General features: G+C 46.4%; 1 protein-coding gene across 1 annotated transcript in view; it reads right to left on the bottom strand.

Annotated features, from left to right (window-relative positions):
* The window catches only part of PHF12 (PHD finger protein 12), a 17,814-nt gene extending 3,341 nt beyond the window's left edge, over positions 1-14,473 (bottom strand). The window contains exons 1-11 of the mRNA XM_009887231.1: positions 14,387-14,473; positions 12,409-12,796; positions 11,716-11,836; positions 10,407-10,539; positions 9,543-9,707; positions 8,711-8,872; positions 6,795-7,611; positions 4,799-4,921; positions 3,263-3,406; positions 937-1,035; positions 279-361 (exon numbers count right to left, since the gene is read on the bottom strand). Of these exons, the coding sequence (XP_009885533.1) occupies positions 279-361; positions 937-1,035; positions 3,263-3,406; positions 4,799-4,921; positions 6,795-7,611; positions 8,711-8,872; positions 9,543-9,707; positions 10,407-10,539; positions 11,716-11,836; positions 12,409-12,796; positions 14,387-14,437 (2,286 nt within the window). The 5' untranslated portion in view covers positions 14,438-14,473. The remainder of the gene's footprint in view (positions 1-278; positions 362-936; positions 1,036-3,262; positions 3,407-4,798; positions 4,922-6,794; positions 7,612-8,710; positions 8,873-9,542; positions 9,708-10,406; positions 10,540-11,715; positions 11,837-12,408; positions 12,797-14,386) is intronic.
* Between the last annotated feature and the right edge of the window lie 280 nt (positions 14,474-14,753).

Here is a 14,753-nt window from a genome sequence, read left to right as displayed (position 1 = left end):
ACACCAGCAGTGACAGTGCTTACTTGTGGTCAGTCTTTGTCCACAGGCAGTTAGCTCAGAGAAATCACGCTGGCAGAGCTCTGTGCTTCAGAAAAGGGTATGACAGAAAACGCTGACGCAGCCTTCGCTGGAGTGAAACCATTCATAGCCCTGGCTCTTACTTTGTAGTCCACAAAGGAGCACTACACAAAGACAACCTGCTGCCTGCATCTCCAGCTCCCACTGCCACGCATGCCAAATAATAAAAATAAAAATACCCAAACCACTCATGCACTCACCTCATCATAGAATATGCAGGCATGTTTGCCAGAAACATAGTTACAGTGACCATAGCTTGTAAGGCACACATCCATATCAGCTCCTGTCAATCGGGAGGACAAAACAGGCTCAGTTCATTTCAGAAAAAAAAAACCAACCCAAAACCAAAACTGTCAGGCAGCAGAGAACAACAGACAGAATTAAACTTCAATTAGCAAAACAACAGGGGAGCAACTGCCTTTGTCCGTGCTCCCAGGACTGCATGAATAATGCTGCGATAAGCCACCGAACAAAGTTGCAGTGGGGGAAGGGAAGGCTAGCAGCTCTGTGAAGGTTGAAGAACATTTCACAGTTACTGGGTCTATCCAGAGCACCAGAAGAATCTAAGCAGGAAGAAATGAAACCTGCAAGCAAACCGAAAGTCTTCTCTCCATCAGTCAGGCATCAATCTCCAGGACAGCCATTCCGCTAATTTTGGCACCAGCCACGTTACAAAGGTGCAACCCCACAAAGAGTCAAGTGGATGGGGAATTTCCACGTTTCTCAGTAGCGAAGAATCCCAGTACAAGCGAGCACAATGGGTCCCGTTTTCTTCACCGCCCACTTGGCAAACACTTTGGGAGGGTCAGGGAGAACCACCCTGATTCTGAAAGGTCAGGGCAGGAAAATGCTACTCACCTGTCCCAATGTAGAGGGTTCGATAGCACATATTGACTGCACCCCCTAAGCCCATCAGAGGATAGAACACCGCCCGGGCTTGCACTTCCTTTCTTTGCGCTGCAAGATAAAGAGAAATTACTTGAACAATGTTATCAGCTACAAAGGCTGCTTGACCCCCACGTCCCCAGCGCTAGACTCTCCAGAAAGCACAGATCCTGAAGAGGATGCAGTCAGCTTTGGCCTAAACCCCAATTCCCAACCCTCTAGGAATGTTTGTGCATTAAACATCTTTTTGCCAGTCATCAGAGAAAATTGCTCTCTCCAGTAACCCACACAAGCCATGCAACTGGGGGAACATTAATAGCGAGTGTGCACAATGGAGCCACACTGCGGAAAACACGAGCCTCCTACCACAGAATCACAGAATGGTCAGGGTTGGAAGGGACCTCTGGAGATCATCCAGTCCAACCCCCTGCCAGAGCAGGGTCACCTACAGCAGGTTGCACAGGACAGCGTCCAGGCGGGGTTTGAATGTCTCCAGAGTGGGAGACTCCCCCAACTCTCTGGGCAGCCTGTTCCAGTGGGGCAGCCTGTTCCAGTGACACTACCACTAGCTTCTTTATTAATCTCTTCTACTTCGGGTAATCAAAGAGCCGAGCCTTGCTGTCAAAGCGCCGCTTAAAAAAATGTGGTGCTGGTGAATGTCACCAACTTAACAGCTGCCATTTCACTTCTAGTGAAGCTGCAGGAAGAACATGCGGGTTAGCCAGACAGGGCTGTTCCCAGCTCCCAGGACAGGCTCATTTACCCAGGGGACTCCTCCACCCTCAGGTCGGTCCCTACGGCACACTCGACAAGGGCTGGTCCAGGGCTGAGCCTCCGGAGCAGCTCCCTGGCAGCCAAGTTCAAATCACACATTCTCACACGCCCACGTGAACCGGACAGAAAACCATCTCCCGGGGAACAGATACCAAACTCTGCACCACACAGGCCCAGCCAGGATTTCAGCAGCTGTCTTTTGGGGATAAGCCCCTTGTAAGCAGAGTTTAGGCCCCTCCTGATACTACATCTGCATGCCAGTTTTACATCAAGACTGTGAAATCAAAGAACAGAGCATGAGCATTACCAGAAATTGTTTGCAGTCACCTACATCAAGAACATTGGCCACACTGAGTGGCATCACTGGACGTGCAGCACAACGCAGCTGAAACGTGCAGGTTCCCACCTCTGCCCAGCACAAGTCCTTTCAGCTGTCTGGCTCTGCTGGCTCAACAGGGCTCGCTAAAGGTTTTGGATCTAATATTTCATCAGCAATGCTAAACAGTCAGCCTGATGCATCGTTCCTGCCCAAAAAGGGTGATGGGTTAAGACAGCATCGATCTGCCTTTTGAAAGGCAGACTGCTGAAGAATTTCCAGAACTCATCTGTTACGAGCAGCACAGGAACGCAGCTCGTATCACAGCCTGGTGCTGCGTCCTGCAGCAGTGTTCAAAAGAAGATTGACAAAGCATTTAGAGAATGCTGCGATGCTACAGCAGCAAGCGAGCAGGCAAGCACGGAGTTTCAGAAGGTTACCGACTGCTAGCAGACTTCTAAAGATCTTAGAGTGGATATTTACCCCCAAGACTAGCAGAGGGGGAGCAGACAACCGCTCCCACAACAAGGCTGTCCAGTTAGTGCTTGAAAGCAGATTAAACGGGCTGGTTGCACGCAGAGGATCAGGAAGCCCCGTTCCCCCTGCAGCTTTAGGTGTTAGCATGCCAACACCAGCGACCATAAACAAAGCCAATGCTGAACTCAGGAATCTGGAGATTTCCAACAGAAGCGCAAGTTGTTTTCCATTATTTGCATTACTTGCATTTAGTGTTTCAGCTTGACAGTGACATTGCTCTGAACGGGCAGTGACAATGTCACACATAAATTCTGTGCCCCAGTTCCTCCAGTTTGTGTGCTTGTCTCGCAAGCAACTTCTCCAGAAAGAGAGAGCAGGAATTCATGTATTTCTCTTGCCCATCTCAAAGGTGAGGGGGGAAAAAAAAAGGCCGCTGAACCTTCCCATCTCTTGGTACTTCTACGATGAATAAAACACAACTTCACTAGAGATTTCCAGCAGAAAATCAGAAGCTACTGAAGGTGTTTTCATTGCCATAATTTGTAAATAATTAAGTAGAGGGACCTGAAGGAATTTTTGGTCAGTGGATATCCAGAGCAGGGGATGAGAGGAAAGAAACGTAAAAGGCAGCATCAGACAGATACCAGAAGAAGAGGAAGATCTCCTTCAACGAATGGGCAAGGGAGTGCCAAAAAGCTCAACATAAACCAACTATTCTAGGGCTGCTCTTACCTTCAATGTGGTTTCCCACAGGAGATTGCTGATGGGAACTGACACTGCTCGCTAGAGACTGAGCTTTGGAAGGAAAGAGCTGATGTATTCTCTGCAAGGCCAGAAACTTGATCAGCTGCTCATCCAGCATATTTATCTCAATCTCTGTTAATAAACAAAAAGCAATTAGTAAGTTATTCATGGAAACGGTGCAATCTGAGCTGCAGTGGATTTAACTGTCCCACTTTCAAACTTGCCATTTGCTTCAACAGCAAAGACTTGACAAATTTTGCAATATCAAGAATCTTACATATAGGGGATCTATCACTTCATATCATCTCCTGTGAGCAGTGTGCGAGGAGAGTGCCAGCGATGGCCAGAGAGCTACAATTGAGGCAGTGAGCAGAAGTTTAGGGGAACAAGGACTGATAAAAGTTGAAAATCTGCTGTTTTGGTTCAGAATGAACAGGTCTGCAGAGGTGGGCATCGTGCCCCTTTGGGCAGCAGGTTGGATCCTTCTCGTGAAGCTCAATTATCTAGTCAGAAAGTCTAACCCTACATTACAGAGGAAAGCCGTAACCACCTTTGAAGCTGCTACAGGTTCATTCTTGAGTCACACGAGCTTTTGTAGCAGTGTCAATTAAACCAAACAAGGCAATTCAGACAATATTATTAACAAGCTTTAAAGCAGATCTGTTACTGATAGCTCTGAAGTATTTATATTTGTAAAGCCCTACAGAGGTCTGCTTTCCGGCAGCAAGTAGGCTGGTTAACCTCTTCTTCCAAAAGCTTTCTCCACATCAGCGGCAGTTAAAACAGCAAGCAGAAGAAGCAGAGCTGTAACGGCCTTTCCCGATAGCAGAGAGGTAGTCTGGGCAGGCTGAGCAGCTGGGGTTCACCCAAGAAAAGAGGGTCACACTGGCAACGCCAGAAAGGCTGTTCTTCAGATGTAGAAGTCTCTGGCAACAGCCTCGCTACGCTAGGGATGGTGGCTGTTCAGCAGTCTCCTCCTCCTGAAGTCACTCTGCTAAGGTTTGGCATTTCTTGCCAAGTGCAACAAAAGGAAAATGAAAAAATGGGCCAGTCTAGGAGAAGACTGACAGAAGCAGAAATAAATCAGAAAATTAACTGACCCGTTAAGAGCATCACCGCTCAGGTGACTGCTTGACTACAAGATCTATTGTTGCTGGGCTTTACACCCGTGGGGACCAGCTCTGGATGGCAGCTAGCACCACAACACGGCAGGGCTGCATGTTTCTGCATGTGAATTCCACCTGGAAAGCAGCCCGTGCAATAGCTTTGTGATCGTTCCCCAGAAAAGCTTCAGGCAGAAAGAATTCATTGGCCTTGCTGCCTTGGCAACGCTACAAGCAGGGAAGCACATGACATATTTAAGGTAATGTATACCCAGCTCCACCTTCACCTGACTGCAACCCTTCTTTGATCTCTGCAACTCTTCCTCAAGCAGAGACCGAATGCTGTAGGGGAGACTGAATGCTGTAGACCGAATGCAAACGCACAGGGCTAGTAGAGACCGATAATGAACTAAATACTCACCGCCGTCCATAAATGCTTTCAGGGAACTGGTGAGGTCCAACATAGCTGCAGAGTTTGAAGTGAGTGATGAGGGTAGAGTTAAAGCGCTTCCTATGGATAAGGTGCTGGGACTGACCTTACCATCTACAGAGAAAGATGGTGCAGAGAAGATATGTCACTGTGACGTTCGTGAGCCATGCACCCAGCCCTCAGGCTGCACTTCGCTTCCAAGCTGCTCAGAATGACTAATTTTGCTCATAGTCATGCTTTGAAAAAGGCCTGAATTAGAGGCCATTAGCTTTCTTCTCCTCACAGAAGGACTAGCGCGTGCCTCCAACACAGAGCCAACTGCCAGCTTCTGCCTCTCATCTCCAGTTGTTAGAGGTATTCCGGACCTATACATTTAAGCTCCCACTCCCTGTTTGAAGCAGCAGCAATGGCAGAGTGTAAGTGATGTCCTACAGAGACTGGAAAGATGAGCACCAAGTCCCCAGGAGCTTGAAGAGCTTACAAAACCGAGAGACATTTGCCAAGTAGCTCGTCTAGATCTGAACATGCATAAAAACTACAATTGCCGCATTTTAATTTCTGCACAATTATCAAGTCTGGGGTGTACTTCACTGTCTAGTAAGAATGTGACAGTCACAAAGCAGATTTTATTATTTACAAAATAAAATCCTACTGCTTTGGCAGTGACCATGCAGCTGAAAGAAGCAACGACAAATGGCAGGAAACAAAATCTCTTTAATGCGTTGGTGATACGAGATCTTCTTGAGTTGGTTTGCTTAGAAGTAGAACTACTATAAGCCTGAAATTTATGGCAAAAAAAGGGTCATGAATGATTTGTATTTTTGTACTCAGCAACAAAATCTGCACACCATAATTTAAGATTTGTTATAAATATATATATGCATATATATAAAAATATTTACACCTTTCTCAAGAGACAGTGCACCAAAATGATGTTTTAATCTGTATTTTGTAGAAAGCAAGCTTTGCACCAAAAGCAATTACTTAACATCTTAAGTAACTGCAAAATTACGTAGGGTTTGCAGCGCTCTTCAAACCACAAGCAAGAAGTTTTCTATAGTATGGTCTCATTTCCTCTACCAAAACTTCTCCCAGCCTTGCATTTCTAAGCAGGGCACGGTCAAACTAGCAGCCTCAGAGTAACCAAGTTTGTTCAGCAATAAGCAAGGAGGCCAAGTACTCCGGGGACTGCTTCCAAACATGAGGTAAAGCTCAAAAGATACTCATTAAGGAATTTAAGAAGAATAAGAAAAAGATGTTGCTTGCAATCACCAGATCTCAGCCGCTCCACGCACGCCTACCACTGAGCAGCTAGGAACTGCAAGAGGAGCGACAGAGAGCTCTGCTGCGCGCTTTCCAGCGCCTGCTTCAAACCCAGCCTGCACAACGGGCTTTTACGCGTTTGAGTGCTGAGCTGGTGTGGGGAAGGGGAAGAGAAAGAGAATGCTTTAAGTGAAAGCTCACTCCAGCAAAATTTGAGTTATGGGGAGTAACTCTGACTTTCAGCTATCAGCATCTTGGACTTGATGTTTTTATACTGAAGAGTGGGTACATGCACTTTAACAGCAAGGTTTTTGGGTGCAACTCAGGACACATATATCTAATCCCTAACTACTCTTTATTATCAGACTAGCAGATACTACACAGACTATAGCTTCCCAAGTCTGTATTTCTCCAACATCAAGGCTGCGCAGCTGAAGACTTGTAATTTAAAACCACCGCCGTTTTCCAGAATTAAACTGATTTACTATCCTGCTTCTCAGGACAGAGCTCCCCTCAGGTATATGCAGCCAGCAAAAACACATCCCGTGGCTCCCACGAAGGGACCTAAGACAGAGGAGGCTTGAGAGACTTCTCCTGGCTCTCCACAGAAAACCCAAGTCCCACATAAATGAGGGGATACTGCTACAGCCTTGAGGTTCAGAATAACATTTAGACCGAACACTTTCTCAGCCCCAGGGGCCCAGATCAGCTGTTCAACACGTACCTGAAGGTGGTGCTGGTGAACAGAATCTGTTGGTGGCCCCAACAGCAGAGATCCCATCTCCTGCAGCCTGCGGAGGGGTGAGAGCCCTCGTGGCCGTCAGAGGGGAGCCCATCGATCGCAGGTCTGCTGTCAGCGGCGGTCCTATCTGTGTCTGCACATTCTTTCTTTGCAAAGTGCTGGTGGTCTCCAGGCTGGCACAGGAGCTCGATATGGACGTAGGCATACTCGTGACCGGCACAGAACCCCTTTGTGCACAAGAAACAGGTCCTGCTACGTTCTCCGTTTTGACAATGGTTCCAACGGTGTGATTCATAAGTCCACAAGTCGCTGGGGGCGTGAGGGGCCGAGGCCACGTTTGCCGATGAGATAAAACAGGTATTGTGTTACCAGATGCCATTAGCCTCTGGGAGTCAGTCAACTGTGCTGAAGATTCGGACGAAACGCCATAGAAAAGAGGACCGTTTACTTTAATGTCAGAGGCTGTCGGCCCATTCGAAGTCCCGCAAGAAGACACCTTCTTGGATTTATCTATACAAGAGCTGCAGTTGACATCTTCCTGTGACAACGTCTGCTGGGATTGCGAGGAGCTCAAGGAATTCTGGGTGGTAATCCCTGAGGTGCAGGATGACATGGAATAGAGGGAAGGTGTGGGTGCCTTGTCAGCTGCCTGGTAAGGGTTGGCGAGTGAGCCGTCTGCCACAATAACAGGCTTAATATCAGCCTTCTCTGTTTGTTCAGAGTCCCAAAGCGAAGTCATCTGCTTAGCAGATAAATGTTTCAATATGCTGCACTGGAGCGCAACAACACTACAGAGCCACTGGGAGGAAGAAAAAGGTGCAGGTTAGCCCCACAGGCAGACAGTGCTCCAAACCTCAACAGTTACTCCATCGTTCACCCAGCTGGCAGAAGTGCAGCTGCCTCACTGTGCTGCTGACCGCTCAGATGCGGCCTGGAACTACAGCATCTGCTCTGACGCTCATCTAGAATCAGGAGAAAACTTTGTCCAAAGGTACAAAAGCGCAACCAAAATGCGGTACAGTTTATCTCTGTGCTGAGGACGGTACATAGAGGAGCTGAGATTTGAGGAGGGAGAAAGCAGCAGATGCACTTCTTCACCTCCCAACTTTTCCTTCTCTTCACCTGCTAAGCGTTGCAACTCTCCAGCTAGTTACAAACACATCTTTCACCAATATGGGCTTCTCTCCAAACACAATCCTCCAGCTTACTCTGTAGCATGCTGGAAGGACGTGCTGATCTACCTCAAGCTACAGGGAGTCACCTGCCAAAGCTGGGGTGGAGCACCTTTTCTTTTACACAAAGTAGGGGATGACCAAAAGATTCATTCAAAGTTTTAAGCTCCATGGTGAATGTGCACCTGCCACACAGAAGAACCCCGCCGGAGCTAACAGAAGGACTTGACTACACCACTGATTGCAAAGCAACACGCCTTCACATTGTGGAATCTGGCAAGAAGTTTCATACAAGACTTAAACACTCATTTGACCTTGATTTAAAAGTCCAATTCAATCAGCAATAAAAAGCAGCTCAGAAATGTGATGTTAACATACAAATAAATGTGTCAAGAGAGCAGCCTTACATAATCAAAGTGGAAAGTATTTTCCCTCAGCCAGGAAATAAAAATGACATCTAGACAGAAAGCCCTCGATGCCACTCTTAAGGCCAGAAAACTATTTCACCACTTCCCTGAAGTGTCAAATGAGGAGTTTTACATTTCACCTGGAAAGCCAAAATGAAGTTTTAACGGGCAAGGGTGTCAAAGACAAGACAAGCTATCACCTTCAGACATGATTTTGAGACCGGTTTCCTAGACAACTGCTCTGATCATGACTGAAATGGAAGAGGGTCTTTGTACCAAAGCAACTACAGACAGAGTCCAAGCATTTGACTTCATTTACCTCCTGTTGTTCTGTCTGGCTGGCTAAGTGCTCAGTGTTCAAAAGGTGCTTCTGCAAGGGTTCCTCAGGGATCCCGTTACAGATCAGCTCGCCATCTCTAATTGCTGCAGGCGCAAGTAACGGGGGTGGAAGCCGGTATTGGGACTTTATAGCATCAGGAACCTACATTGTAGAGAAAGAAGATCACACATGAGAAAAATTACTCAAGAATGACTAGTTAAACAAAGCGCCTAACCAGCACTACGCTTCGTGTTTGCTGCTTTCTGACCCAAAGGAACCCTGCAGACAATACATTAGAAGTTTCAAGGACTGAGTACTTTAAATTGATGCAGCTAGGCTGAAATTAATAGGTTTTATTCCCTTAGGTCAGGCATGACTTCAGCACAACGTGGTGGCTACAGCATAAAAGTAGTCATGCAAAAAAAGCCAAGCAAGAAGGGAAACCTGTATGGCATTTTTCAGACATTCTGGCAGCAAATACTCTTTGGGGTTTAATACAGAACATGCAGCAGCCCCAATTCTGACTGTAGGGCCACCTTCAGGAGGTTTTGTGTTGTACTTTCTATGCTTGTGCTAGATTTAAAGGCTTACTTGCAATAGCTGAGCCTTATGGTTGGCGGAAAAAGAGCTTTTTAAATCCTACATGTAGTGAAAAGTAACTGCTGACTCCCAAACCTCTCACCAACACACTCATTCCGACCCCACCCTCTTCCTCCTGCCCCAAGAGGCTGTGCCTACAGGGCGTGCTGGTTTCCCTTCCAAACTGGAATACATACACTAACTGGAATACATACACAGGGCGTTTCACTGACACCTGCTTATTTACACATACCTTCAAACCTTTTCTCTTTACTGATTGAAGAACTCTGCGATTCGGAGGATGTTTCTTATGGATTCGGTTTAAGAAATCCACTTTGACAACGTGCTGAGATATGGTGTCCTGGAACCGGTCAAATACTCGGCACCGATTACTCAGGGTCAAGTTCTTCTGGTTCAGCTGGGTGATCAGATAATGCCACAGGAGTTAGGGATCTGTGGGTCACTCTAACGTACCCTAAGACTTTCATTACGCCTCGTAGCACTGGCAGTACAGCACCAGCTCAGCTTTAGACTATTTGTTTCCTGCAGCGCTAACCATTTCTGTTAAAGGGCACATTGCTGGAGATGAATACAAAAGCATTTAGAGGCGTACTAAGCAGCATCAATGCTCTCAGAAGCAGTTTGTCTGGGCACAAGCCCTTTGTTTCAGCCCCCTGTTTCCTGAGTATTTAAGTCTCAAGTACACTGCTTTTCCACAAATGAAAACTCCCTCTTGGAATGAAAGTTTTTTGGGTTAAGCATGCAAAGAATTACTTCCCCTATTTGTAGCACTGTGCTGCTTTGTATCACAGTTCTGGAAGCTCATCTAGATCTTAAGGAGTCCAGTCCGAAAACTAGACAAGCTGTCAGTGAGCCACAGTCTGAGCTGGCAGTTTCAGTTACAGGAAGGAGTTCCCCCATCTTTATATTTTATTGCAGATAGCAGCATCATATTCCTTTGGAGAGCGCGTTGCTTGCAGCAGAAGCTTTACAAGCGTTACAGGGAGCAATAAGAGCTCAGAAGCTGTTTTACATTTGTTGTACTTTGTCCTTTAATGGACCTGCCAGGTTCCACTCCAGCAGCCGGTTACCATACTGCAATCATAGTCCTGCTTACCACCACGTGTTCTATGTGATTTGGGCACATCCATCTACCCAGAGGCATGGCAGTAAGCGGTGGCTCCAGACAATCCATGTGGAACAGGAGCGGGCAATAATCACACTGAATTAGAGGTGCCACTCTGCAACTCCTGCAAAGAGAGCGCCATATTTTATTTCCCGTACAGAACATAGGGTGTAAACCAAACACGCAGGCAAGCTCGGCTAACCACTTCAGCTTATCTTCCCCCACCAATTCCCCTGCACTATGTTACTTGCACCTAAAATTAGGCTTCAGATTTGTAACTCGATCTATACGGACCTTCTGCAAGACGCAGTCAAGGCAAAAGGACTTGCCCATGCACATGAGGGTTTCTCGGTGCAAAAGAGGTCCTCTGGCAGGAAGAGATGCCGTTGCTGGAAAGCTGTAAGCACCTGTCAGATTCACATAAGCAACTTTTCAAGTTGACCTTGTGCATTAGTTCTGAGTGGCTTCGTTTAGAGCCAAATTCAGAGACCAAAAGGAAATCTCAGATTTAGGTTATTACAGTTTTCCTCAAATGAATCTTGGGTGAATTTGGGACATTTACTTCAACAAGACATTCTCAAAACAAGCCTCAAACTCCAGAAAGCCATTACATCTGATTCCCCAGGCTTTAAAGAAGTCTTCACTCTACAACAAAGTCATCAGCTGTTCTCCACAAAAGCCCACCTGAGTCTCCAGCCCACTTCCAGTAATTCACTCTGACTGGGTTCCTGAAATTAAGTTTTTTGTTTCCACCGACATTTTGAATTGGGATTTATCTGTGCATTTTTTATGCGGTTATAAAAAACAGCAGTATTTGGTACTAGTTTTCAGATTTACTATTTCAGCACAATATTCCAATTTGCCTTGGGCTTATATCTCTTTCTCAGTAGATTTCTATTTCCTAAAGGTCACCTGCTCGCATACTTCCTCCATGAACCATAAACAAAAGACCATCCCCATTTTCTAAACCACCATCAACAAAGGACCATCTCTGTTTTCTAAACCACCATCACTTCAGAGTTTTTCTTAGTAGAAAAATACTGAAGACAAGATGGCTCGCTCTCTTCAGGTTACATTTTAAAACCCTCTACAGCCACACGCAGACGCCACACCTACACTTGCCGTGGTTAAACACCTGTTATTTAGCAACAATGGTTATTCCCCCATTTGTTTAGAGGATTGTAAGCAAGTAATGAAGAGGAATGGGGAAGGGAGCAGGTCATCTACTTTTTTCAGCAAGAACTTTGCTCCTGTGAAGGGTGCAGCTACACCGAACAGCTTCCCTGGAAGAGTCCAGTACCTGTTGCATGTGAAGCAGACTTTCACCGGCAAGGGAACCAAACCATTGTGGTCTAACTCGTGTTGTGCTTTCTTGACATTCTTTCCTGTGGTTTCTTCCTTTCTCCTCCTCTTACTAGTACCTGAAAGTAAATTTTAAAAGGCTTCGGGTTACCCACATGGCAGAGATTTGCTTTCTGGCAGATACACATAATCATCTCAGGCAGAGACAAACAGAAAAGGCAGAAAGAGCTGCTTAAGGAACCCTTATCAACCACTAAATCTAGCGTGAAGTGACAGAGGCTGTCTTTAAAGGCGGGCATCTTTTATACTTAATCATTTCAGTGACATTCTACACATGAAGTCATTACTTTGTTACTAGATTATCTTATAAATCAAAATCAAGTATTTTGACAATTGGAATTTTTTTCTTCAGATTGATGATCTAGACTAAGGTGACAACAGCAAGGCTCTATCACAAGTGCCGATAGAGGTGTACTAGAGTGTAGTAGCAGCGTCCCCACAGCTCGCATCTGAAAGGCCACCTGCTGTTGGACAGCTGGAGGAGGACCAGGGGTACTTCTGCACCCTCTGCTTACACCAGTGAGCATCAGTGGAGCCACAATTACCAAGGAGCCAAGAGGGAAGACAGGCAAGATGGCAGCAGGATGCAACTATGGACACCTTCACCAACACTAGACAAGCCACCGCTCACCTGGAAGTGCTGTGGTGCAGGTCAGTTCATTCGGCAACTGGAACTGCGTTGGGTTCCTTTCCATGGCAGCAGCAATAAGAAGCTCAAAGGGTCGCTTCAGCTGGGGCTGCCCACAGTCCATTTCTGCAATGGCAGAGTCATCATCCACGTCAATTATGTCCTCATCGACATCATTCTGTTCTGAGTTGGGGGTCTCCGTGCTGGCATTGGATGTGGGAGTGCCAGGCCGGCTTGCTCTCCTTTCCAAGATCCTGGCATGCGCATTAGCCCTGATGCTGCTGCTAGACCTGTCCAACAGGTCTGCGTCACTGGTGGGGGAGGTGGTCCTTTTCCCAGATTTGTCCACCAATCCATTTACCTGCCCCAGCTCTTTCTTCTGTTCTCGCTTCTGCACGACATGAATAGGCAGGCTTATCATGGAGACCACAAACAAAGCACATCAACCTTGACAAACATGCAATCGAAGACAAACAGCATCTGGAAAGACTTGAGCCGCCTGCTACAACTTCCCCTGTTAAGTCATTAAAGCCTTGACCCAGCAAAACCAATTTGATTGCAGCTAACGTACAGATGACAAAACAGCTGAAGGGAACCAAGTATGGGGCAGAAAATTAGCATCTCTCTCCTTTTAGGATAGCCATATTTAAGTCCAGACCAGCACAGCATCTAGCCCTAAATACTTAACAAATCAGACAACTCTTTTTATTCTGCTAGCCAACACGGAGGAACTCCACGGCAGACCATTCATTGTCGAAGCAATCTATTAACTCCAGCAGTGCATCCAAACCCATTACGGAACAAGAAGGTCGGCTTGAGAATACAAGCACGATATACAAACGACACTCTGCTATCTCTCGATGACAGGAATCTTGAACAAGGTGGGCAGGGAGAGTTACAGCAGAGGAAAACAATACATTTCAATCACTGCGAGATGCATTTTGCAACAGGAGGGGACGCTGCATGGCCTCGTACGGGCAACTGTGCACTGCTCCAGTGCCAGACAGCATCACCAATATGGATGAACCAATCTACTCCATCACTAAAATGGTCTGTAAAAGGAGCAAAATGTTATCAGGCAATTTTTAATAGAGAAAAGTTGGGGATTTTTTTTTCTTCTTTTCCCTCTCTCTCTTTTTTGACTAATTTTGTTATTATTTTTTAAGTTTGTGACCTTCGTTTTTACTGTTGGCAGATGGCAGAACAGTACCCTGGAAACATAACAAGGCAATCGCTTCAGGAACAAAACGCTGAGTACACAGTTTTCTTCTGATTTGCTTTGGGTGTCACTTCAAGGGAACAGTTGCTAGATAGTTTGGTGCAGTTTCTAAACCCTCTGCTACACAGTCTTACGTAGTCACAGCAGTAAGATGTTTACATTGTGCAAGACAGCTTCCTGGAGAAAAAGCATCAAGGGGAAAAAAAAAAAAAAAGACAAGCCACAATCTTACCCAATCATCTCCTCCCCATCCTGTTCAACAGCCCAGGAAATCATAACTCACTGTGATTTCACCCTCTGCTGATGTGCAACTGCTGTGAAGTCACACTTCTAAAAAACACACACTAACCAGAATCACAACCCCGATGCCAAAGCTGCATTAACACGACTCCTGTTTCGCCTGTAGACAGCTCACCTCCTCGAGCATGGGAGCCATTCCCTCTCTGCCTCAGCTCTGCCTCCTTTCCAGAAGTGGGGGGGAAGGAAAACAATTTAAAAAGGCACAGCTTGACAAGAACATATCAGGCACTTCAGTTTTGTGGTTCCTACCAGAGGTTAAAAATACCAGGAGGATCTCGTCAAGACCCCTTAGTTTTCTTTACGCCTGTTCTTAACAAAGCCCTTCACAACTGTGAGCACAAAGAGCAACTCTGGTGGTATATACATACACATTAAGGGGAGAGGAAGGTATAAAACACAGGGTTCACGTTTCAAACGGACAGTCGGAAGGGCAGGGATCATGACTGTTAGGAGAGGTTTTACCTTGCGGCGTACAGTGCAGCGGTGACACATCCACTCCCCCGGAGGCAGCATTTCCTCACTGAGCGGAGGGTTGCTACAAGAGAAATAGAAAGCAATGCTTGACTGTTATTTCTGGAATGCCTCTTCTCATGTACACGCAGCCAGAGGGAGGGCAGCTCCGCAGGTTCTGCTCCCAGGCCCTTCCTCCTTTTCTTTACGGTGACGCTCCCCAATTTCGCTCCCCCATACATCCACTTAGCAAGACACCTCTAACAAGCTAGTCCTCCCTGACACCCACCTCATCTCCACGATGCAGCGCGCTCCATAGTTTCAGAAGATAGTCTTAGAACTGAACAGCAAACATAAATAGAAGATTCACTTGTGTGCA

Source organism: Charadrius vociferus, unplaced genomic scaffold (genome assembly GCF_000708025.1).
Source record: "Charadrius vociferus isolate BGI_N301 unplaced genomic scaffold, ASM70802v2 scaffold1746, whole genome shotgun sequence".
Lineage (NCBI taxonomy): Eukaryota > Metazoa > Chordata > Aves > Charadriiformes > Charadriidae > Charadrius > Charadrius vociferus.
Note: the sequence above shows the minus strand (reverse complement) of the source record. Positions and strands in the feature narration are given on the sequence as shown.